Here is a 24,310-nt window from a genome sequence, read left to right on the forward strand (position 1 = left end):
TAGTTGCTCAAAATTTGGTATCCTGGATTGTTGTCATCGCTAATGATCGATTCATCGACACTCTTGAAGTCGTAGTGTGAACAGCCATCTTCTCCCACTACCTTATGTTTTTAACATTTTCGTAATATTTCATCAGCCGAACTGGGCATTGTTTTATTTTGAGCTCTCGTCATGATTGTCTTTTGACAGAATTCCATGCAACAGTCACCTCGTAACAGCAGTTTTTAAATTAATTTCTTTGATCGTGCCGCCGACAAAGAATATATTTCATCAATTATTTTCGGTAAAGGCGTTTGAGAGAAATAACCCTTGGATGCATTACTTGTAAAACGGATTACGTTTAAGGTAGAAACAGAGCTTTGAATTTTCTGTTGTTTCTTTCTAAGCAGCCTGCTGAAGGATGAGTAGCTAATATCAAAAGAATGTTACCATTTTTAGCAATAATCTGCTGGTATTTTTTAACCTCCAGTATGAAATAATTATCATACTAATCTAAAAAAATGTCAAAAGGAATCTATGCTTTTTTCTATTTTTGTAAATTACTGGAAAATTTCGATCAACTTTACAGGCAAGTGATCTTTTTTATTTGCTAATCAGCATAACATTTAATCTGTGGTTACCACCAACAATTTCAAAGTTCTTAGACATTTTGTTGCTTGGAGCAAATTCTTCTTTGCGAGAAACTAAAATTTTCTTACAAAGAACTTCCATTCAGGACCTGTTCATCGCCGTTGCAAACAGTATTCATAAATTTTCAAAAAATCAAATTATTGAATAAATACATTTACTAACAAATGGTTAACACAGTATTTAAAAAAAAAGTTTTTCTATTTTTTATCATTAATTTAACTATGTTGCTTCATATGAGTTTTTTTAAATATGCTAGTGTATTATGTATTTTAATGTATTATTAAAATCATATTTTAAAAATTATACTTGCTAAAAAGATGTCACAAAAACAGTTATATTTAACACATTAGGCGTAAATAGAATTGTTTTATCATTTTAATAGCTCTTAAATAATATTTATGTATATAGTAAAAAAATACATATATAAGTTATTTAAGTATAACAATAACTTTAATTGCTTTACATTTACAAAATATTATATCTTTGAAACTAGCTTGTTGTTCCGGAACAAACTGAGCATAACAGTTACAACAATTTGCATATAAATAGAGCAATTATTAAGTTATTGTTGTTTTGTAAGTGCGCTAAAATAGTATAGTATAAAAAACAATTATAATAAATATATTACTTAAAGATTTACTTGTTATAGAGCTTTGGATTTAAGAAAATATATTTTTTATTGAGCTGCAAGAGCAGTTCTCAGAACATTTATGACGTGGCTAACATAATTTACATTTTCAGGCTTACATGTAAATTAGATATTTTAACTCTAACAATATTCATAAAAATAATGATTTGAATTTGTTTATTATACACCATAAAATAAAGCAGATGTAGATAAGAAAAGGAAATTTACGTTAACATTTTCCTGGAATGTTGAAAACTGTGAGGAAACCATAATCAGAGATATTATAAAATGAATAATTTAAAAAAAAAAGAGAAAAGTGATTGTAGCTGGTATAACATAAAAATTTAATTACTACATCAAATAATGTGAAGAAAATAAATAAGATCGGGCACAACAAAATAACATGCAATTTTGAAGGTATTCAGTGAAAAGTATGTTCACAAAAGATGTAAAAGTTTACACAAAAGATGTAAAATTTTGAGTTTTACTTTATCAGGAAGTACTTACTTAATTTCATACTGGTATTTTTTCCTCATCTCACAGGGACAGCTTTTTTGTAATTTACAAATTGTGAGTGAATTTTAATGAAATATTTCTAGGTTATGAGAATTAAAGCAAACTTTCTATGAAATCCTATTGGAAATTTTGATTGAGGGTTCCATCCAGTTAATAAGGCCTGGCATTTAGAGGAATACTTTAGCTCAGTAATTCCCAAGCTGTGTGCCGCTGCCTCTTCACAGGGGCGCTGCAAAATATTGTAAAAGCTTCGTAATTAATTAAACAAAGATATTTATAATTATTAATTTAATGTTAATAAAGTAAAGAAATAATGAAGGTACAAGAGTTTTATTTATTTTTATCTCTTACTTACGAGTTGTCATACTTTTACTTAGGGTAGGGCACCATGGAAAAATTTTAATTGAAAAGGGGGCTGCGACACGAAAAAGTTTGGGAACCACTACTTTAGCTTTCATTTAAATAAAGAAAAACCAAGTCAATAATAATAAGTTAGCTAGTAAGTAATAATAAGTTAGATAATAATTAACAAGGTAATCATTAATATATTTAACAATTTGGTAGTTATTTCCAAGGTAATCTTTAGGAAAATTAATCAAATTAAAAATTATTTTAACCTAAATGTTTGTTAGAAGATAGGAGTTGCAAATGAATGTAAAGGCATGACAGGAATGTTCCCCAAAGTTAATAGACTGCAGCTTCTTTTTTTTAAACCTTTTGGACCATCGTTACGTATTGCTTCAAAGGATGAGATAAATGACAAATGTAGCATGTTTTAATGCCATGCCTGATCAGGATTCAAACTCGGAACATCTGGATGAAAGGCCGAGACACTACCTCTTGTGCCACAGAGGCCGGCAATTTTTTTTTTTGTCTTCAGTCATTTGACTGGTTTGATGCAGCTCTCCAAGATTCCATATCTAGTGCTAGTCGTTTCATTTCAGTATACCCTCTACATCCTACATCCCTAACAATTTGTTTTACATATTCCAAACGTGGCCTGCCTACACAATTTTTTCCTTCTACCTGTCCTTCCAATATTAAAGCGACTATTCCAGGATGCCTTAGTATGTGGCCTATAAGTCTGTCTCTTCTTTTAACTATATGTTTCCAAATGCTTCTTTCTTCATCTATTTGCCGCAATAACTGTTCATTTGTCACTTTATCCACCCATCTGATTTTTAACATTCTCCTACAGCACCACATTTCAAAAGTTTCTAATCTTTTCTTCTCAGATAGTCCGATTGTCCAAGTTTCACTTCCATATAAAGCGACACTCCAAACATACACTACAAAAATCTTTTCCTGACATTTAAATTAATTTTTGATGTAAACAAATTATATTTCTTACTGAAGGCTCGTTTAGCTTGTGCTATTTGGCATTTTATATCCCTCCTGCTTCGTCCATCTTTAGTAATTCTACCTCCCAAATAACAAAATTCTTCTACCTCCATAATCTTTTCTCCTCCTGTTTTCACATTCAGTGGTCCATCTTTGTTATTTCTACTACATTTCATTACTTTTGTTTTGTTCTTGTTTATTTTCATGCGATAGTTCTTGCGTAGGACTTCATCTATGCCGTTCATTGTTTCTTCTAAATCCTTTTTACTCTCGGCTAGAATTACTATATCATCAGCAAATCGTAGCATCTTTATCTTTTCACCTTGTACTGTTACTCCGAATCTAAATTGTTCTTTAACATCATTAACTGCTAATTCCATGTAAAGATTAAAAAGTAACGAAGATAGGGAACATCCTTGTCGGACTCCCTTACTTATTACGGCTTCTTTCTTATGTTCTTCAATTATTACTGTTGCTGTTTGGTTCCTGTACATGTTAGCAATTGTTCTCCTATCTCTGTATTTGAACCCTAATTTTTTTTAAATGCTGAACATTATATTCCAGTCTACGTTATCGAATGCCTTTTCTAGGTCTATAAACACCAAGTATGTTGGTTTGTTTTTCTTTAATCTTCCTTCTACTATTAATCTGAGACCTAAAATTGCTTCCCTTGTCCCTATACTTTTCCTGAAACCAAATTGGTATTCTCCTAACACTTCTTCCACTCTCCTTTCAATTCTTCTGTATAGAATTCTAGTTAAGATTTTTGATGCATGACTAGTTTAAACTAATTGTTCTGTATTCTTCACATTTATCTGCCCCTGCTTTCTTTGGTATCATGACAATAACACTTTTTTTGAAGTCTGACGGAACTTCCCCTTTTTCGTAAATATTACACACCAGCTTGTATAATCAATCTATCAATCGCTGCGCAGTAATTCACCTGCACTGCGCAGTAATTCTACAGGTATTCCGTCTATTCCAGGAGCCTTTCTGCCATGTAAATCTTTTAATGCTCTCTTAAATTCAGATCTGAGTATTGTTTCTCCCATTTCATCCTCCTCAACTTCCTCTTCTTCCTCTATAACACCATTTTCTAATTCATTTCCTCCGTATAACTCTTCAATATATTCAACCCATCTATTGATTTTACCTTTCGTATTATATATTGGTGTACCACCTTTGTTTAACACATATTAGATTTTAATTTACCTACCCCAAAATTTTCCTTAATTTTCCTGTATGGTCCGTCTATTTTACCAATGTTCATTTCTCTTTCCACTTCTGAACACTTTTCTTTAATCCACTCTTCTTTCGCCAGTTTGCACTTCCTGTTTATAGCATTTCTTAATTGCCGATAGTTCCTTTTACTTTCTTCATCACTAGCATTCTTATATTTTCTACGTTCATCCATCAGCTGCAATATATCGTCTGAAACCCAAGGTTTTCTACCAGTTCTCTTTACTCCGCCTAAGTTTGCTTCTGCTGATTTAAGAATTTCCTTTTTAACATTCTCCCATTCTTCTTCTACATTTACTACCTTATCTTTTTTACTCAGACCTCTTGCGATGTCCTCCTCAAAAATCTTCTTTACCTCCTCTTCCTCAAGCTTCTCTAAATTCCACCGATTCATCTGACACCTTTTCTTCAGGTTTTTAAACCCCAATCTACATTTCATTATCACCAAATTATGGTCACTATCAATGTCTGCTCCAGGGTAAGTTTTGCAGTCGAGTTGATTTCTAAATCTTTGCTTAACCATGATATAATCTATCTGATACCTTGCAGTATCGCCTGGCTTTTTCCAAGTGTATATTCTTCTATTATGATTTTTAAATTGGGTGTTGGGAATTACTAAATTATACTTCGTGCAAAACTCTATAAGTCGGTCCCCTCTTTCATTCCTTTTGCCCAGCTCGTATTCACCCACTATATTTCCTTCCTTGCCTTTTCCAATGCCTGCATTCCAATCTCCAACTATTATTAAATTTTCATCTCCTTTTACGTGTTTAATTGCTTCATCAATTTCTTCGTATACACATCTAACTCATTATCATCATGGGCGCTTGTAGGCATATAGACGTTAACAATCGTTGTCGGTTTAGGTTTTGATTTCATCCTTATTACAATGATTCTATCGCTATGCGTTTTGAAATACTCTACTCTCTTCCCTATCTTCTTGTTCATTATGAAACCTACTCCTGTCTGCCCATTATTTGAAGCTGAGTTAATTATTCTAAAATCACCTGACCAAAAGTCGCCTTCCTCTTCCCGCCAAACCTCACTAATTCCTACTACATCCACATTTATCCTATCCATTTCCCTTTTTAAATTTTCTAGCCTACCAACCTATTTTAAACTTCTAATATTCCACGCTCCGACTCGTAGAATGTTATTTTTTAATTTTCTGGTGACCCCTTCCTTAGTAGTCCCCACCCGGAGATCCAAACAGGGGACTAGTTTACCTCCAGAATATTTTACCAAGGAACGCGCATCATTACTATATGAAAATGCAGAGAGCCACATTTTCTTGGAAAAAAAGCAGCTGTAGTTTTCCATTGCTTTCAGCTGCGCAGTACTCAGAGGACTGAGTGACGTTGATATGGCCGTTTAAGTCATTCTGACTCACGCCCCTAACAACTACTGAAAGAGCTGCTGCCCTCTTTCAGGAAACATTCCTTAGTCTGGCTCTCAACAGATACCTCTCCGATATGGTTGCACCTTCGGTCCAGCTACTATGGTATCCCTGAGCACTCAAGCCCCCTCACCAACGGCAAGGTCTCGTGATTCATATAGGAGGCCGTTCCATATAATCAAAAAATAAAAAAAATTGACAAAACTCTTACCGGCCCGATTTCATTTACTACACAACTAATAATACATATCACATTTACAAAAATAATACAATTCTTATGATTATTCGTTGTTTAATAAATGAAATCGGGCCGGTAGGTTTTGTAACAATTAAGTTTTTTTATGAATTACTGCATAAAAGTGGTAGTATAGTTTATTTTAAATTTTATTATTTCCAGTACATTATCAAATTTTTGTACGCTACCTAGTATTATCAAGTACTTCTAGTAGTACTTGAATACGCGGCAGTTACTTTTATACGGACTTGAATACTAGATCGTGGATATCGGTGTTCTTTGTTGGTTGGTTTTTAATTAACCACACATCTCAGGAATGGTCGACGAAACAGTACAAGACATTCATGTACTTCATTTACATTCATACGTATCATCCTCAATCATTCTCTGAAGTAAACACCACCGTAATGTGGCTCCGGAAGCTAAACAGAAAAAAGAAAGAAGTACTATCAAGTACTGCTATCTAGCGGCGCGATTCGTTAAGTCATGTTAAAAAATGAATAAAATGACATATTCCAGTCCCGCTGTTCATCAAACGAAAAAAAAGGTTTTCTAACAAAATTCGAGGTATTTTTTGAAAGTATTCTTTATTACAAATCTTTGAACTGAAATATAATGTTTTCATACTTATTTTTTTTCTAATTTCCATTTCTATTTTAGGTTAGGTCATGTTTAGATTTGTAAATGTAGTTTGTTGACTTAGCCGTCTGTGAACTGTTACCGGCAAAGTTCTAACGAACTCCGTGATATTGATGATGTAAGTTATACTTTTATTTAATTATAAACTTTTTTTTTATTTCATATTTTTCTTGGAGTTTGTTAATGGGTAACTGATAATTAGTCAGTACATGATAAACATAATTTAATTTTGTTGTATTCATTTTTGTTCATCTAATGCATCATCCAATCAATGCAATCTCTGAATAAAGGAATTAGTCATTTATTCTATAATTCTATTTTAAGCACAGTTCAACAGTATTGTCTAAGCTTCATATTTTCTGATTATATAGGTACCATCTGCATGTAAGTATGCTGACAATTTACTGATATTTCATGACAGTATAAATTTTTACACATGTTTATAATATTTGCAACAATTGTGACTTTAATGACTGGGTATTTAGATTATATTTTATATGTTTCAGATTTAATCCTGATCCAACAATCCGATATACATTTTGGAATACTGTTATTGGAGGAGTGTTAGGAGAATTATCGGTAACAGTTGTTACTCAAACAAAACAATATTTGAAGCTTAAAAATAAGAAAGAGGCAACTTATTCAATAATTATATCAAAAATTTTAATTATAATAACAACAATTATAAGTTTTATAGCTGGGCTCGCTATATTTTCAGTTTACAAAAACTGTGATCCAATAAAGTAATATATTAATAAATAAATAAATAATACCTGTTTAAATTTTATTTAAATTCACAGTATAAAATAATATGAACTTTAGATTTTATCTCCCAATGACATTTTATTTATTAATTTTTTATTAAAAATAAAAATTTATAGAATCCATAATATAGACATAACAAATGAAGGAAACATATCGGTTCAACTTTTAAATTTTCAGAAAAAAAGCACATGGCAGCACCTTTTTCAGCGTTTTCATACTACTTAAATTTAACCCTTTCTTCCAAATTTAATATCATCCTCGTGCAAGCTCATCAACTTAACATTTAATTTTGTGAGCTACTGTTGTCAAAAACAATGTGAAATTTGATGAATGTTAAATATTTGATTGTATCCTAACTGTAAAATGTAATTGTTTTATTAAAATTGCAGAATTTAGTGAACCCACAGGCACGCACGCGCACACATACACACTTCCAAAATAGAACTCTGAAATCAATCATCTTTGCTTGGTACAAAATAAGTTTCTTAAATTAATTGACAGCCATACAACTACATGTTAAGTTAGACAAAACAAATCCTCTCAGTACCTAGGAATTGTTTTTAACTGCATACCCAGATCTGTGAAATCAAGCGAATACTTTGTTGTTGCTGTAATTAACCACAAAGAATTTCTTTTTTTCCAGTGCATGGTTATTGTAACTGCAGGTCAATGTTAACTTGATAACTTTATTGCAACGGATGAATTTTGTTTATTCCAGTATCATTTCCCATTTGCTTTCATAGGTGTTGTGGTAAATCCAAATTTCATTCCCAGTGACATTACTCTTAAGCAAGTTTGGTTCTTCTTAAAAACAAAGCACACCCTTCATTGTACTTAGTACTGTATAGTCAGTTCTTTAAACACATGTTGGAATTACAATCTCAAGTAACCAAAATTTCAAGAACAATCTTATAAATTATATTTTTATGACATGATAATGCCACTTTACATTAAAAATCATCTATTATTTATTGCTGGCATTACCTCATTAATAATGACTGGAAGTCTAAAAGTAATCAAAACAAATTTAAATTCACTGATAGAGATAATTGTATGGAATTTTTTTTCTCATCATATACTATTACATCTTATTGTTTAATACAGTCACATTGTAGTAAAAGTTCTAAGATAGCAAACATTCTGCCGATAACAATAAACGTTATCACTTATTTAAGGGAAATCACAGTTTCATTATTCATTTCAATAACTTTGTTGGATTTCTGTTATTTTCTTTTTTTTCATTTAGAAATTGACAACCTATTCCCATTCCTAGACTGGGTTGCCTTTGGCCAAAAGGATTTAGAAAACCAGCTCTCATAACCTTGGCACAAACAATAAGAACCAGTATCATATAAATAAAAAAGATCTACAATAAAATATGATGACTATCATTTTTTTCACTTTGGACTAAAAGTAGCAAAATGTACTTTACTTTTGAATCTGTCCCCATCAATTTCTTTACTATGTGAAGAAATTGATAACAAGAACTGTATAGAATTTTTGATACAATTAATTTTTATATATTAAGTTACAGATGCATAAAAATTAATTATCAACATGTTTTTTCTTATATGTTTACATATTTTTTATTTTATTCATTTGTATCAGGTTAATAAAAATGAAAAATTAATTAAAAATTTGTGTTCCAGATCAGGAATTATCAAGAAATATGATGAGATAATACCATTGTACATTAATGATCATCTACTATTTATTCCTGGCATTATTGGCCTGTTCATCTCAGTAATAATGATAGTAAGTCTAAATGCAATTTCAACAAATTTAAATTCCCTGGCAGACATAATTGTAATGGAATTTATTAAGGTATTTAGTGTTTTCTTCTCATATTATAAAAAATTAAATTAACCAGGATTAAGTATTAAAATTTGATTTCATATAATTTAAAATGTGAAGCATCTTTTTGCTATAAAGCTAAATAAATATTTTATTTAGATCTCTACATAATTATATATTATGTAGGAATGAGCAGTTGTGCTAATTTTTGGCTGATCATTTGCCAGGAAAGATTAAGGAAAACTAAAGATATTCTAAAGGAAACTCGGAGAAAAGAAATATCAAACCTGGAAATGTTTTGACAAATTCAGCATCTATAGTGTATTGATATTTTAAATTATTAAAAGCCCTTAGTTTTACTTTCCTGGAATCATAGCTCTAGGACTATGCTGCTGAAGAAGAATATGGTAATCAGTCAAAAAATGAGTGTGGGTTTTTTCCGAACATTTCTTACTACCCAGAACCCCAAAAAACAAAAACAAAAGTAGGGGATATGTATGAATGTTGACATGTTTGAAATTTAGTAATTTTTGACTGTATAAACTGACTTTTGTCAAATTTGGCACAGAACTCGTGTATATGTGGCAGTTGATTGGTAAAAGTTTGGGGTCAATATCTCCAAGGAGTGGGGTAGATAGTTTCTTTGGGGTCAATTTTCTCAAAATGTTGCAAATGTAACCCCACTTTAATTAAGCTCAGTACATGCATACATCTTACCACTCTAAAAAAAAAAAAATGTTGCTCCAAATTCTCCCCTTCCCACAAATCGAAAAAGCTATCACTTTGTTTATTGCTTATTTTTTAACCAGCTTCTTTTTTTGTCTTCCTCAGCATAGTAGTAATGCAAGTGACCAAAAAAATTCTTAGGGGCATTATTGTGGTGGGGGGTCCAATCAAAGTTTAAAAATATAGATTTCTTTTTTTAATTTAAAAAAAAATGTAATTTATTTAAACTTTTAATAGTAATATTACAATAAAATTTCATCATAATCCACCCCCACCCCCAAAAAATAAATCTTAGGTAATTTTTTATTGGTTGTACATTTTAAAGTGGAATTTTCTTTTAGTTTCTTCCATTTAGAGTAAAAGTATACAAATCAAAAAATTTTCTTGGAAAGTGATTTTGGGGGTGGCGAGGAACAGAAAAAATTTTTAAAATATCAATTAAATTTTTTTCAGGTATCATTATTTTTTTTCACTATATAAGAATAAATAATAACCAATGCCTGGAAAGTACAAAAACTTTGTTGTCAGCTTTTTTGTTTTAACTATTTTCCTTTTTTAACATTAAGTCCATTAATTTAGTAGAACATTTAAACTGCTCAGCACCACTGGAGTGAATCTATTATAGCAAGTGAATTAATACAGCCGAATGAAATTGAAAACAGATTTGGTAATATTTATTAATATTATAAAAACAGATTACAAATAATATTAATAATTTTAAATTTGTAGTTTAAATATGGATATGAACAATATTGAATTAAGTGTAATATTTATATAAATAAAATGAGTAATCCTTTATTCTAAACCAAAATAAACAGAGATGACACAAGTCATTAATTCTTTTTACCATATTTGTTATCGAGTTTTGAAATTATACACATTTAAATGCAGGCATTTTGGACTCCTCTTTACCAGGGTAAAATGATGCTTGTAAGTTGTTTTGCATGTACAAATTTAGTTCATAAAATGTTATTATGCTCTATTTGAGTAATAGATTATTGATTGCTTTGTTATACAATTTTGATACAATCAACTTATAATGATGTAATTGTGTTTGTATTGTCTGATGAAAACATAGAGAAAGTAGTAACAAACATATAAATGGAATAGAATAAAGCTGCAGGTAATGTTCTTAAATGTAATTTATGACCATATACATTAATCTGTGGAAAGTTAGTTAGTGTTAAGATGTAAACTGACTTAGAAAAAAAATGTCAAAAGTGACATCCATGACTACATTCACATCTAAAAAGCTAAAGATAAACATACAGTTTTAGTAAAAAATAGTATGGTGAATAAAATAATTTTATTACATTTAATTTTCAGTTACATTTTTTTAGTATTAGATATTACACATATTTTATTGTTTTCGTTTTGTTTTTTTTAACATTAATAATAAAAATGAAACTATATCAGTAATTTTAGTTGTGCTTTCTCCTTATTTCAATCACCATCACTAAAAACAATAAATAAAAACACACTTTCAAAATATTAAAAAAAAAATCGTAATGACAGAGATACATTCATTCACAAACTTCAAATTATCCAACCTTACATACGTAGATTATATGGTTTTAAATAACAAATACCTCATGAAACAGTTCAAATAATAATACTACATAAAATACAGAATGTACAAAAATGAATTTATCAGCATACCCATCAACATACTCCTACACAAAATAAATAAAAATGAAATCAAACATAAACAAAACAAAAAATATGTTACATTAAAATAAATAAACAAAAACTTTGGGATAATAGCATTGCTCACAAATCTAAAAAATCTGAATACATTATAGCCTTCTAAAGAAAAAACAATACAAAATACAAACACAATATCCTGGCTTATGTAAACTAAACTATTCTTGTCACATAATGTTCTACATTTGTTAGATTGGCTACAATTTTAGACAAAACACTTAAAAAGCCTTCAAAAACAACAAAGATTCAACATTTACTAACAAATTCATAAGACATAAATCTAACAACATTGAAACAATGTTCATATTTTATACATACACATATCCAAAAAAAAAACACTTCATTGTAACACGTGAACATTACAAAATACGTACCCATTCAAAAATGAACAACATTCATTTAATATGAACAGACATAAGTCAAATCTAGCACACTTTTTGATTATATACTTAATATTGGTCTGCCTACCTAATATTTCTGCCAGCAAATAACATCATCAGCACAATTTTGAAATGATTTTGTTTGTTGCTTTCTATGATAGTGAGATCAAGTAAATTTGTTCATTCATTGTGTTCATATTCGGCTGTAAAATTTAACATGTGGTATTTTATGTATGTTAATGATTGTTCTACTTTCTTGACATCTTGTTACTATATGGTGTCACCAACTTATCTGTGCTGGTACAGTATGTTATTGAATAAGTATATTTCTTCTATGCTTAAAAAAGTTCTAATATGATAAAAAAGTTAACAGTTTTTTTTTTTTCAGCCAGCTTACAATTTTGCATTTAAGACCAACGATTATCCAAAATCTCTACGATTTTTACACTCAAAATTATGTGTTTTAATTTTTAGTATAATAACAATCATTCCCGCATTTGTAATAAGGCAAATTGAAAGTGTAACTCAACTAATTTTAACAATGAGATCAGCTGTAGCAACACCTATATTAACTATTTATACACTTGGAATGATTTTTCCATTTGTTAATGAGAAGGTAAGTGACATCTTTTTTCACATAATTTTTCTGCATTTTTTAAAGTAGCCATAAAACCAGCTTCATTTGAGGTTCCAAAAAGGGCAATGTGCCTTTATCAATTCTTCCTTATGAAACAAAATAAGATTGTTGAAGCCAGGACCACAGTACCTTCTTACAGCAACATTCTTAAATAAAAAGATATGTCATTCATGCATGTTCCTCCTTGTATGAACAAGTGACAAGAAGAAACAAGTAGACAAAGTCTGTTTGTTCTTCCTTGTATGTACTTCATACATGAATGTCTATTAAAAGATAGATCAATAAAAAAGATGTAAAGTTTTTTTCAAGATCTTTACGTGGAATTTTTATTTTTATCTCAATAAAAAATGTATTAATTTTTAAAATGTAATTAATAATCTTTCTATTTCATAATTTACATTTTTTTAATGTTATACATTACATAAAAATATGCATAAATTTAAATAAAAATATAACTTTGTTTAAATGTACTAGACCTTTTTATTCGGAAAACTGAAAAATTATAAATTAATTTTTTTTAAATAATAAAAGTTTTTTTAAGCCAAAATATGTGAATAAATTTAGTTACATTTTTGATGGTATATAAGATCCACTTCTTTGTGAGTTAATTTTTTAAAAAGTCATAATTATTTTGAAAGATATTTTTTCTATGATTAAATTAATTTTTTTTGCAAAAAAACAAAAAAGATGTGGTATTTCATACTAATGCTAGTCATAAAATGTGAGATAAGCATGCCGGCTTCTAGATCATTTAATCCCAGGTACTATTTCCAACAAGGGTCTTTTTCTTTTTCCTGTTTAGCCTCCAGTAACTACCGTTTAGATAATACTTCAGAGGATGAATGAGGATGATATGTATGAGTGTAAATGAAGTGTAGTCTTGTACATTCTCAGTTCGACCATTCCTGAGATGTGAGGTTAATTGAAACCCAACCACCAAAAAACACAGGTATCCACGATCTAGTATTCAAATCAGTGAAAAAATATCTGGCTTTACTAGGACTTGAACGCTGGAACTCTCGACTTCCAAATCAACTGATTTGGGAAGGCGCATTCACCACTAGACCATCCCGGTGGGTCCCCAACAAGGGTCTGGCATTTTTTACTTATTTCATTCATCATCTCATCTTCCTTGTTAAAATACATGCAAAAGCATGTACAAGGTTCTATAGTATAAAAAAAATCTGTTTACAAGAAACCATAAGCTTTTCCTCATTACTAATAGTCAGTGGCGGCTTGTAGCTAAAATTAGTGGTGGTGCTGCTCAAGAAAAATCTTTTCTGGGCCTTTTCAAGGCCATGGTTAAAGTTTTATGTAAAATAAAAGAACCAAAAAAAAAAAATGAATCAAATGGAATAGCTGGAAGCAGGATAATAATCAAATTCTACGCTTTATCACATTCAAGAATATGGTACATGGTTTTTAAGCACAACACATGCAAAGTAAAAAAAAACTACCTTCCACCAGCACGCCAGGGTTGGCACTGTGAAAGCGACAGTGATCTCTCTCTCCCTTGCAGCCTTGTGTGCAGTTTCCTATGTGCGCATGCACACAACAGCTAAACACCATGTCACACAGTTAGCACACCATAGCACACAGTTCCATACAAAAACGTTTGTATCATTTTCATAAACTGTGGGATGGCTACTGACATTAAGCTTAAGGATTAATATTGTACAAGTATAAAGAGAGAATTAAAGATAAAAGGACTCATTATATTAAATGTTATCGATAATATCAAATGGAAATACGGGGTGCTGCAGTTCCACAGTGTCTATACGTGAGCTGCCACTGCTAATAGTTTTTCTATTTTGTCTTTGAATATATTTCTAAATGTGTTTGAATGAGGATAATGGAACAGAATGGATGAAAATGATTGATGAGAAAATATTGGAATCAAAACCAAGGCCAGCAGAATCCAACATGCTAACCATTACATCAACTAGTCAGTTGGTTTCTTGTACTTGTTTCATGGATAATTTGTCTTCAAATACAGTACATCCAAATAATTTTTGAATTAAGCCACAGTACATTAACTTAAGGTGAAAATTATAAAAATTTTACTTGAAACTGAGCTAACTTCTACTCAAAATCAAACTCTTCAGAGACTTCTCTTAAGACCTTGAACTTTGCCTTATAGTGGGGAGCCATGTGACATTTACAATAGCTCAAAATACTTACACTTATGCTGGACTTCTTTTATATGTTCAGAATTTGAATAATCTGAAGAAAATTAAACTGAATTTAACTTTCTTACTGTTTCATCACATACCAGTTTTATTAAATGTCCCTCTAAATGGTCTGTCACTGTCGATGAGAACATAACTACAGCTAACAATGTTATTATTAATAAATTATTATTAATTTATTCTTATTATTATTAACAATTATATTGTTATTATTATTAACATTATATTAATTACAATTTATTCATCGATCATTACACTTTGTCTGCATTTTGGAATTTCCAAGGCTCATTTTCAAAATTTGTGAATGCCAAATGCTGGCCTAAAATCTCTTTTACCAAGCAAGTCTAAATTAAATATTTTTATACCAAATTACTTATGTATAAAATTTGTCTACAGAATAAGAGAAAATTTCTACCAAGATTTATGCATTGTTATTAGTATTTATAAAGAAAGACTTTCACTTTCACTGTTAAGCTTGACAAATACTTAGGGATTGTCATCCATAAGTGACCAAAGATGTCATTCATTTACCAATAATTCCTCCTTTTCAGGTACATATCATTCTAATTTGCGTATTTCTAAGAGTTGTAATGTTTTCTTGAATAGGCCTTCTTGATCTGCTCCATTGTCATTCTGCTAATTTCTGCCAAAATAGCTGTCAACTCAAAAACTTTCTCTCATTGTTAAATTTTTAATGAGAAGTCTCTGCTAAATATTTTTTTTTAAATTGTCTAGAATAATATTCTTATTATGGAAAAGTGCTATTCGCATTTCCTTGTTATTGTTTACAGTACTATGATAGTGAAATACTATACTTTTGAATAAGTGTATTCTTCTATGGTGTTTTCTCACCCAACATGACTAATTGATGACAAGACATAGGTGACCTGGTCATATATAACTTCAGGTTTAATGAAATGTGCAATGAACCATCAAGATTTCCTGTTGGTGTTATGATTTACTTCTTGTAAAATGGGAATCAGTAGTTAAGTTAGCCCATTTCATATAAAATCTGCTGGCTTATTATTAAGGTATTGTTCAGAGCAAGAAATACATCCATTGCGTAGAATCAAAATAACCCATCACAGTATTCCATATCCCAGTAGTCTGATCAATTACACCTGAATGATAAAAATTGGTAAATTTACAAATAAATAAGAAAAGTTTTTATAATTACACTGTATACGAGTATAATTTTTATTAATCAACAGTGTTAAAATTTGAAAGAAATTGAATTATATTCTAGTTAAGTTATAAATAATTGCCAACAGGTTAAAAATTAGCTGATTGACATAGGATAAAAACATTTATTTTATTCATCTAATTTATTAGATAACATACTCATATGCTGTATTATTTTTATAAATATAGATTTAAATGGAAAAACCCACTAAGTTGGTCTAGTGGTAAACTCCTTATCATCGTACATCAGCTGATTTTGGAGTCGAAAGTTCTAAGGTTCAAATCCTAGAAAAGGCAGTTACTTTTATACAGATTTGAATACTGGATTGTGGATACCTATGTTCTTTGGTGGTTGGATTTCAATTAATCACACACCTCAGGAATGATCGACCTGAGACTGTACAAGACAACACACTTCATTTACATTTATATATATCATCTTCATTCATTCTCTAAAGTAAACACCACCGTAAGGTGGTTCCGGAAGCTAAACAGAAAAAATAAAGAAAGATTTAAATAGAAAGGCAACTAATCTAGGTTAATAGATCTGAGGGTGGTACATTATTTTAACCCAAGTAGGTTACCTGTATTTAGATTGAGACAACCCAGCATTTCCCTCATGGATTCACCAATTTGTATTTAAACTCTAAAAGCAGGAGACAGTCATAGAAGGCTTCAGATATTGTAATCAACTTCATGGAGGAAAAGTTAAGAAAAGGATCAATAAGCAACACCATACAGTCTCTTAAAGAATATTTTGATTGAATTAATTTTTTGTAGTTATAGTTTTATTTATCATTTTCCACTATATATATAAAAAACAGAACAAAAAATATTCAAATCCCAAAATAAGTCACTACACAAATAATAGAAATACATATAAATACGTAGATAAAATATCTAGATCACAAATATTCCATATTATAATTCTTCAGGTAAAAACAATAATTTTACAATAGTATGATATTATTACTTAAAATAAAACAAAATACAAAACAATAACAACATTTTTCACCTTCAATGCAAGGCTTTATTTTTTTTTTTTTTTTAACCTCTGAGTCCACAGTTAAGCATTACTTCAGAGGATGAGATGAATGATTTGTAGCGTGTGTGAAAAATGCCATGCCTGACCGGGATTCAAACCCGGGACCCCTGGGTGAAAGGCCGAGACGCTAGGGCTTTATTAAGGGCAACTAAAAAAAAAAAACATAACCTAATCAATCATATGTTCAACAATATTGGATGAATCCACAACAGTGACACATAGGTAAATACACCTAAACCACCCACCATTCAACCACTCAAGAAACCAAACAAATCACATACCCACACAACCATATCTCCACAATTAAACTCCACCCCCACACAGCAGTCATACATCACAAATTACATTAGATGAAATATTACATTACACTAACATACAATTCACTTAATCCTTTACATCCAATCTGTTATTAATAGAATTTTTACATTTAATAATATGAATAATTTCCAGAACCATCTCCTGGTATTATTTATTATATCATAGTCCAAACCCTTTACTTGCTCATGATTTATTTTCTTTTTCATGTTTGGATAAGGCTGTAATTTCATGTTTCCAGTATTTATGTACCTTCAAATGCTTTTTTAAATATAGGGCATAGTTTCCCTTATGTATAGTCCCGGGCAGTCATTTCATGAATACTCTACACTATGTTAGACTGTTTAAGCTTCTCAATTGGCAATTTTAATTTAGAGAAAAAGTGGTTAAAATCGTTTGAAAGTTAAAAGTTTTTAAACGCCACTTTGAATTCTTGTTTCAAAATTTTTTTTATTTTTTTGGGCAAATTCTGGATATATGTTATGGTTGTATAGTGATTATAATTGTTTTCATCACACATAGTAACTTCCATGATGTTATTGTTACCTTCAGAATTGATAATTTTATAAAAGTTATCACAGTAAATATTGTTAACAATTTTTGGAGGGTAATTATTTTTTGTTTCTTAATAACCTACCTACCTTCTGTTGATTGGGTCAGTAAACATTAAATTTGCTAAATTTTTTACTGCAGCCCTTTTATATGACATGGGCTGAATTGTAGAACGCTCCCTGTTAAAATTTTTACTACAGCCCTCTTACATGACTTGGGCTGAGCAGACAGATAGTTAAATATCTACCAGAAGAAGTCTTCTTAGCGAACCAACTAATGCATATTTTCCCATTCTGATGGGATATGGTCAAATCAAGAAACACCAAACATTTATCACATTCCTCTTCTCTTGTGAAATTAATGCCCTTATGATAGTTTTTAAATTTACTCAGTACTTCTTTAGTTTGGTTCTCCAGCAAACATAACAAAATATCATCTTCATATCATTTATAGAACGCCACCTACCCCTCACTTTGGCCATTATTTGGGATTCGCAAAATTCCATCACTAAATTTGCCAGACATTGCAGAAATAGCGATCCCATGGCTAATCCATGCATAACATTGTTAATAACATTTATAATCAAATTGGGAAAACATGTTATTTATACACAGTTTAATCTCGATAATAAAATCCTCTTAATTTATATTGTGAACTCTTTAATTTCCTCCCATTTATTTTTGATTGCCTGTATTGCTAATTCAACAGATTTGCTAGAGTATAGTGAAAACACTTCGACAGACATGAGTCTTTAATCCTTCAATACAGTTTGTTTATATATAAAACTATGGAGTTCCTGTTAGTTTTTAACACTACACTCATTTTTTCCCACTACTTTTGACTAAAAATTTGGATAAGTTATACATGGGCCCCCAAATACAGCTGACTATTTGTTTCATCAGATGGTAATGTTCTTTATGTAACTTTATTTAACCATATATTCTTAGTGGTTGTGCATTATTAATATGTAGTAGAATTTCTTCTTCCTTGCTAATATAACCCTGCTCCCTCCAAATTATACATAATTTATTCTTTACTGTATTTTATTGGTGTAGTCTTGATGTATTAATTTGTAAGTATTACTATCATTTAACCAATCGAACAATTTTATCAAAAAGCTATCAACATCCATAATCACTGTTTTGTTGCTTTTATCAGCTTTTATTACTTTTAAATTATCTTTGTATATTTGCAAAAGTGTTTGTTTTTTTGCATTCTTGCTAATATTATTAGTTGCTATTTTCGTTTCTACACTAATGAATTCATCCTCATATAATTTTATGTGTGAATTACTATGCTGTTTCGTGTTAAAATTTTTTATAACATTACAAACGTTATTTCTGAAATTATTTTTTTAACTTCCTCGCCTTTATCCAACAATTGTAATCCGTTTTCAACGTTCACTGTAATATTATTAACAAGGAATGTCTTTTTAGATTCTGCATCCTGTTTTACCTTATTATTATTATTAGACTGGAACAGTAAAAAAATCATAGTCCTAATATAAAATGTTAACCACATATTCTGGTATTTCAATACTTGCTTAATTTTTTATCCATTTTTCATTAAATTCTTCAAATTTTGGTTTCAATTTAATTTTTTTGTATTTTGTTTTATTTTAAGTAATCATATAATATTTTAAAATGGTTGTTTTTGCCAGAATATGAAAAAACAAAAATATTCCAAAATGCAAAATATATTTATACAAAAATATCCCAGATTATAATATAATCTGGAATATTTTTGATCTAGGTATTTTATCTGTGTATTTATATTTATTTCTATTATTTGCATAGTGACTTATTTGGGATCTAAATACTTTGTTTTCCTGTTATTTTAACATCCAACTGAGAAGTTATCATTTATTATTATTTTTTATATATATATATATAACATTTATGATATATAATATAATGTCATATGATCATATGACATTTTATATATATATTTATAAAACATTATTATTATTGTTGATATAATTAATTGTGTGTGTGTGTGTGGTGTGTGTGTGTGTGTGTGTGTGTGTGTGTGTGTGTGTGTGTGTGTGTGTGTGTGTGTGTGTGTGTGTGTGTGTGTGTGTGTGTGTGTGTGTGAGCATACGTGCATGCATGTACACACATTATGTATATTTTTATTAGCAATTTATTTATTTTTGTTATTTTTTTTAGGGTGCTATTGCAGGATTTGTTGCAAGTGTAGCTCTAATGGCATGGATAATAATTGGAGGGCCAAAACCACCACTTGAAAGATTATCAATGTCAACAGAAAATTGTACTAATGAAAATAAGACTAATTCTAGTTTCTTGAATAGTACTTTTGTAAATAGTACAATAAGTTCATTAAATCAAAATAAGTTAGTAGACATGATAAATTATTATGATTATTACTATTACCAATATATTATCATTATTTTCTATTTATTAAAAGACTAAATTTTCCAATTAATCAAGTTCTTAAATCAAGTTATAATGTATAATGAAGCAGTCTATCTCCTAAATATGAGTATGCTTAAATTAAACATGATTGTTATTTAAGAATAATCCATTTGAATATAAAAATAGTTCATTAATTCTTATCACTGTACTTTGGTTGTTAGAATTCAATTAACAGCAATATTTTGATGACCAAGTAATCCTCACTTCAAGCAAGACTTGCCCAAAAACAATGTCACACATGCCATGCCAATATAAGACATGCCTTAAAATTATCATTAGCACAGTAGTTAAAATGCCCAACTTTTAATAAAAATCATCAAGTTTCCATAAAAATGTGTAATATAAGTTTCTCACCTAATGACCATAGGATCTGTAATTAAGCTGTATAATTCGAACACAAACAATTTTTGGGTGGATGCTGGTTTAAACCCACACCTATTATGGATGTCTGAATCTGTTCTCAGGTTTCTGTTTCATATAAGAAAAAAAAAATTGTTGTAGTGAGATTTAGAGCTCATCAACAAAAACTGACTGATCAATAATATGCTGTTCCAATCCTGAGTCCAGATAGCTTGATCTCAGGAGCAATTATTGGCTGGATTGGCATATGCCAATTGAGTGAAGAGTTGCTTCAGAAGAGCACCAAGTAACATGAAACTTTACTGATTAGGGACAGAGGATAAGTAAAATGTCAAAAAGTTTGAATTATAAATTTAAAACTGATATATAAGTACTATAGGAATTTTAGGAGGTAATAGTTGGCCCTACCTTACCTGACAAGTACTTCAGCTGTTAGGACTTTTACAGCCCCTGAACAGATCCATAAGTCAAACCTTCCACCAGATATCATCAACAATAGATAATTTATACAGGTTTCTTCATCCTTATCAAGAATGTACATAGGAACTCTGATTCACCCATAAAACCCAAAATAGAGAAGAAGGATCAAGGATAAGGAAAAAGAGTGGATAGTGAGAAACAATTATCAATTTATAGAAGAACTGGGTGCAAGATAAACAAACCCACCCAAAGAACAGCTTAAAGGGCTTCCTAGGCAGAAATTTTCCATTTTATCCATTACCCGTCAGGAAAATGAAATAGTTGTACCAGATTGAGAGCAATATATATCTGGTAATAATTTTGAATTAACTGAAATATACACTGCAAAAGAATTTTTTCATTCCAAAGTAAAAAATTCACCTAAAAACAGTCTCAGGCTTCCTAAAGGAACTCTTCTTCCCATTACTGAAATTTTGCAGTGTGGTTTACTGATGTATTCAATTGTATTGTTGATGATTCAGCCAGATGCCCACTGAAGGGAAAGACAATCAGAAATTCCATTTATAGCATAAATTTAGCAGCTTAACTCGAGTGTATTTGACTGAAAGACTGTAACATATTTTTGTTTCTTAAATCTATAGTTAGTATTATTTTGTCTATTTTAGTAGGTATTCTTTTATCTATTAGTAAAACTATCTTTAGTAAATGAATACTGAACACTAATCAGACAGATATTGTGTATAAATTTTGTCTATTAGATCAACTTTTTTTGAGATTAGAACTAGTTTTTATACTCAAATGCTTTTTTTGGTGTTAAACTTCTGGATATTGTATGGAAGTTTGCAGTGTGTGAAAAACAACTAGCCTTGCTTTAAAAAATGTCAATCATCACTTGCAGTTTTCACTCACTGACTGTTCTGCTTGAAACAACCTGCTCATTTCTTCCCATCCTCTCATCACCTTCACTGTACAACCTTCTTCTATTCTTGCTCTCTTTTATGCGATATATCTCCATTCCTTTCTATTAATAATCCTTTGGCTTTTTTCCCAGCGCTTCCACCTCATGCATCTTCTGCTTATCCTCCTTTCCTACATTCTTTTTAATTACACATGTCATTTCTCCTTTGACCTCTCTGTTTTCTCTCTTGAGTGTTCTCCTTCACCATATCTTTCATCCTTTTATATCAAATTCTGATCATACTTTTACATAATTCCCACGTTTATAATTCACACGATACTTCATTTAACAAGCCTGAATTTTGTTGATGCCCCTTCTTTGTTTAACTCATGTCTTTACTGCATTTGTTAGAATTAGAAAGTAATATATCATCTTCTATTCTTGGGTGTATCCCAGCTCCAGATCAGACTCCTCACAATTGTGTTTGCATATCCCTTCTCTGCTCCAGATCAGACTCCTCACAATTGTGTTTGCATATCCCTTCTCTGATCTTTTTCTTGTTGACTTCAAAATCCTTTTAAAATTTTCAACTCTGTGTAGCTGTTCTCCAACCATGTTGCCCATGGATGTATCCTCCTTGGTTGTAATTACCCTCTCACACTTCTTGATGTTTAATTTTAATCTGCAACATGTAACATGTAAACTATAAAAACTAGGTTCGAAGCAATAATCGATGGTAATATATTCTTATTTCAGCAAAAATTACTACTTCTTACATAAAGTAAGTTATGTTTGGTATCCAGTTATTGGATTTATTCCAACATTTATAATTGGAATTATTGTTAGTTTAATAACAAAAAAATGTAGAAAGAGGTCAGCTGAAAAAGATGCTGATGAAAATGATGATTATGAAGATGATTTTGATTTGTATATTCATCCTTTGGCAAAATATTTGTTTAGAAATAATCAACAAAAGCGATTACAAAAACATCATCGCACTGCAGTAAGTATCAAAATACTGGCTATTGAATTATAATTTTATCTAATTGTATAATGTAATTAATAAATGCATAATGATTCTTCTATGATAATAGTAATAATAATATGATTACAATAATACACTAACTACTATAACCAACAATTTAAGAAAAGTTTGCCTCATTCATTTAAATAGTTTAGAAAAAAGTAACAAGCCTTGAAATTCAAATATGAATAAATTTTCTGTAGCTGTTGGTTATGTCTATTTGACATAAATATACTTGGCAAAAGATATTTCAGTTAGCCTCCTAGCCCATAAGATATGGCCATAGTAAAGTCAAGAGAGCACAAGAGAGTCCAGAGAGAGTCAAGAGAGTTGGGATGTTAAAATAAATTTATACTAAATTTATATAAAAATGTATCATTGTCTGAGATCACTCCATTCTCCATCCATTTACTTGACTGGCAGTTGATTCTTATTCAGAAATATGGTAATCCTACCCTACTAAAGGGCATTTGTAAGTGTGTCTGTGTGTCCATCCCCCTAAACTTAGCACCTGAATGTACCGATCGCTAGCAGAAAATCCCAATTCATTAGTACATGTCTCGTGGTGGTCAGCTGTATACTTGATATATTATTATATATTGATATATATGCAAAATACATATTAATAATATATTTTGTTTAATTTATGTGATTGTTTTTCTTCATAAAATAATGAATTATAACCAAGAAGTAGACACCATAATGTATCGATCACTAGTGGAAAATCCCTAGCAATTAATTTGTTAGAATCAATTTCTAATTTAACTTTCATTATATCAATTTCTAGAGTAAAATTTCTAATTTAACTTTTGTTATATCAATTTTCATCATTCAAAAATAATATTTTTACCAAGAGGAAATCAATTTTGGACACCTAATAATTCCATTCCAAGACGCCACCCACCGGGGCAAGCCAGGCTTAACCTGACAGTCACTATTTCCATGAGTTGGACCTACTCTGCAAAATATCAGGATACGAACAAGTTCTGAGATAGGGCCACCATAAGAAAGTGGCTAGAGCATTGTATACTGCTAGAGTGGCACTACTAATTAGGTAAATGCTGTAGTTGTTGCAGATTTCTTGTTAACTACCTCGAGAATATGATTAAGGGAAGAAAATGATCAAACACTGATGGAGTGTTTCAATAGTCTGGGATGACTATACATACGTATACGTAGATGTACTGTATATAGATATATTTTATTGTCTGAATACAACAAAAGTGGAAAAAAGTTAATACAAATTAATGTTGAAACACA

The 24,310-nt window shown here is 30.2% G+C and overlaps 1 protein-coding gene across 4 annotated transcripts in view; it reads left to right on the plus strand.

The window, feature by feature from the left end:
• The window catches only part of LOC142319454 (putative sodium-dependent multivitamin transporter), a 75,111-nt gene that overhangs the window by 49,087 nt on the left and 1,714 nt on the right, over positions 1-24,310 (plus strand). For 3 of the 4 annotated variants that reach the window (XM_075356762.1, XM_075356765.1, XM_075356763.1), the window contains 5 exons: positions 7,131-7,367; positions 9,039-9,213; positions 12,382-12,609; positions 20,082-20,266; positions 22,783-23,029. In XM_075356762.1, the coding sequence (XP_075212877.1) occupies positions 7,131-7,367; positions 9,039-9,213; positions 12,382-12,609; positions 20,082-20,266; positions 22,783-23,029 (1,072 nt within the window). The remainder of the gene's footprint in view (positions 1-7,130; positions 7,368-9,038; positions 9,214-12,381; positions 12,610-20,081; positions 20,267-22,782; positions 23,030-24,310) is intronic. The other variant, XM_075356764.1, reaches the window with a different exon arrangement.

The sequence above is a fragment of the Lycorma delicatula genome, chromosome 2 (assembly GCF_047948215.1).
Source record: "Lycorma delicatula isolate Av1 chromosome 2, ASM4794821v1, whole genome shotgun sequence".
Lineage (NCBI taxonomy): Eukaryota > Metazoa > Arthropoda > Insecta > Hemiptera > Fulgoridae > Lycorma > Lycorma delicatula.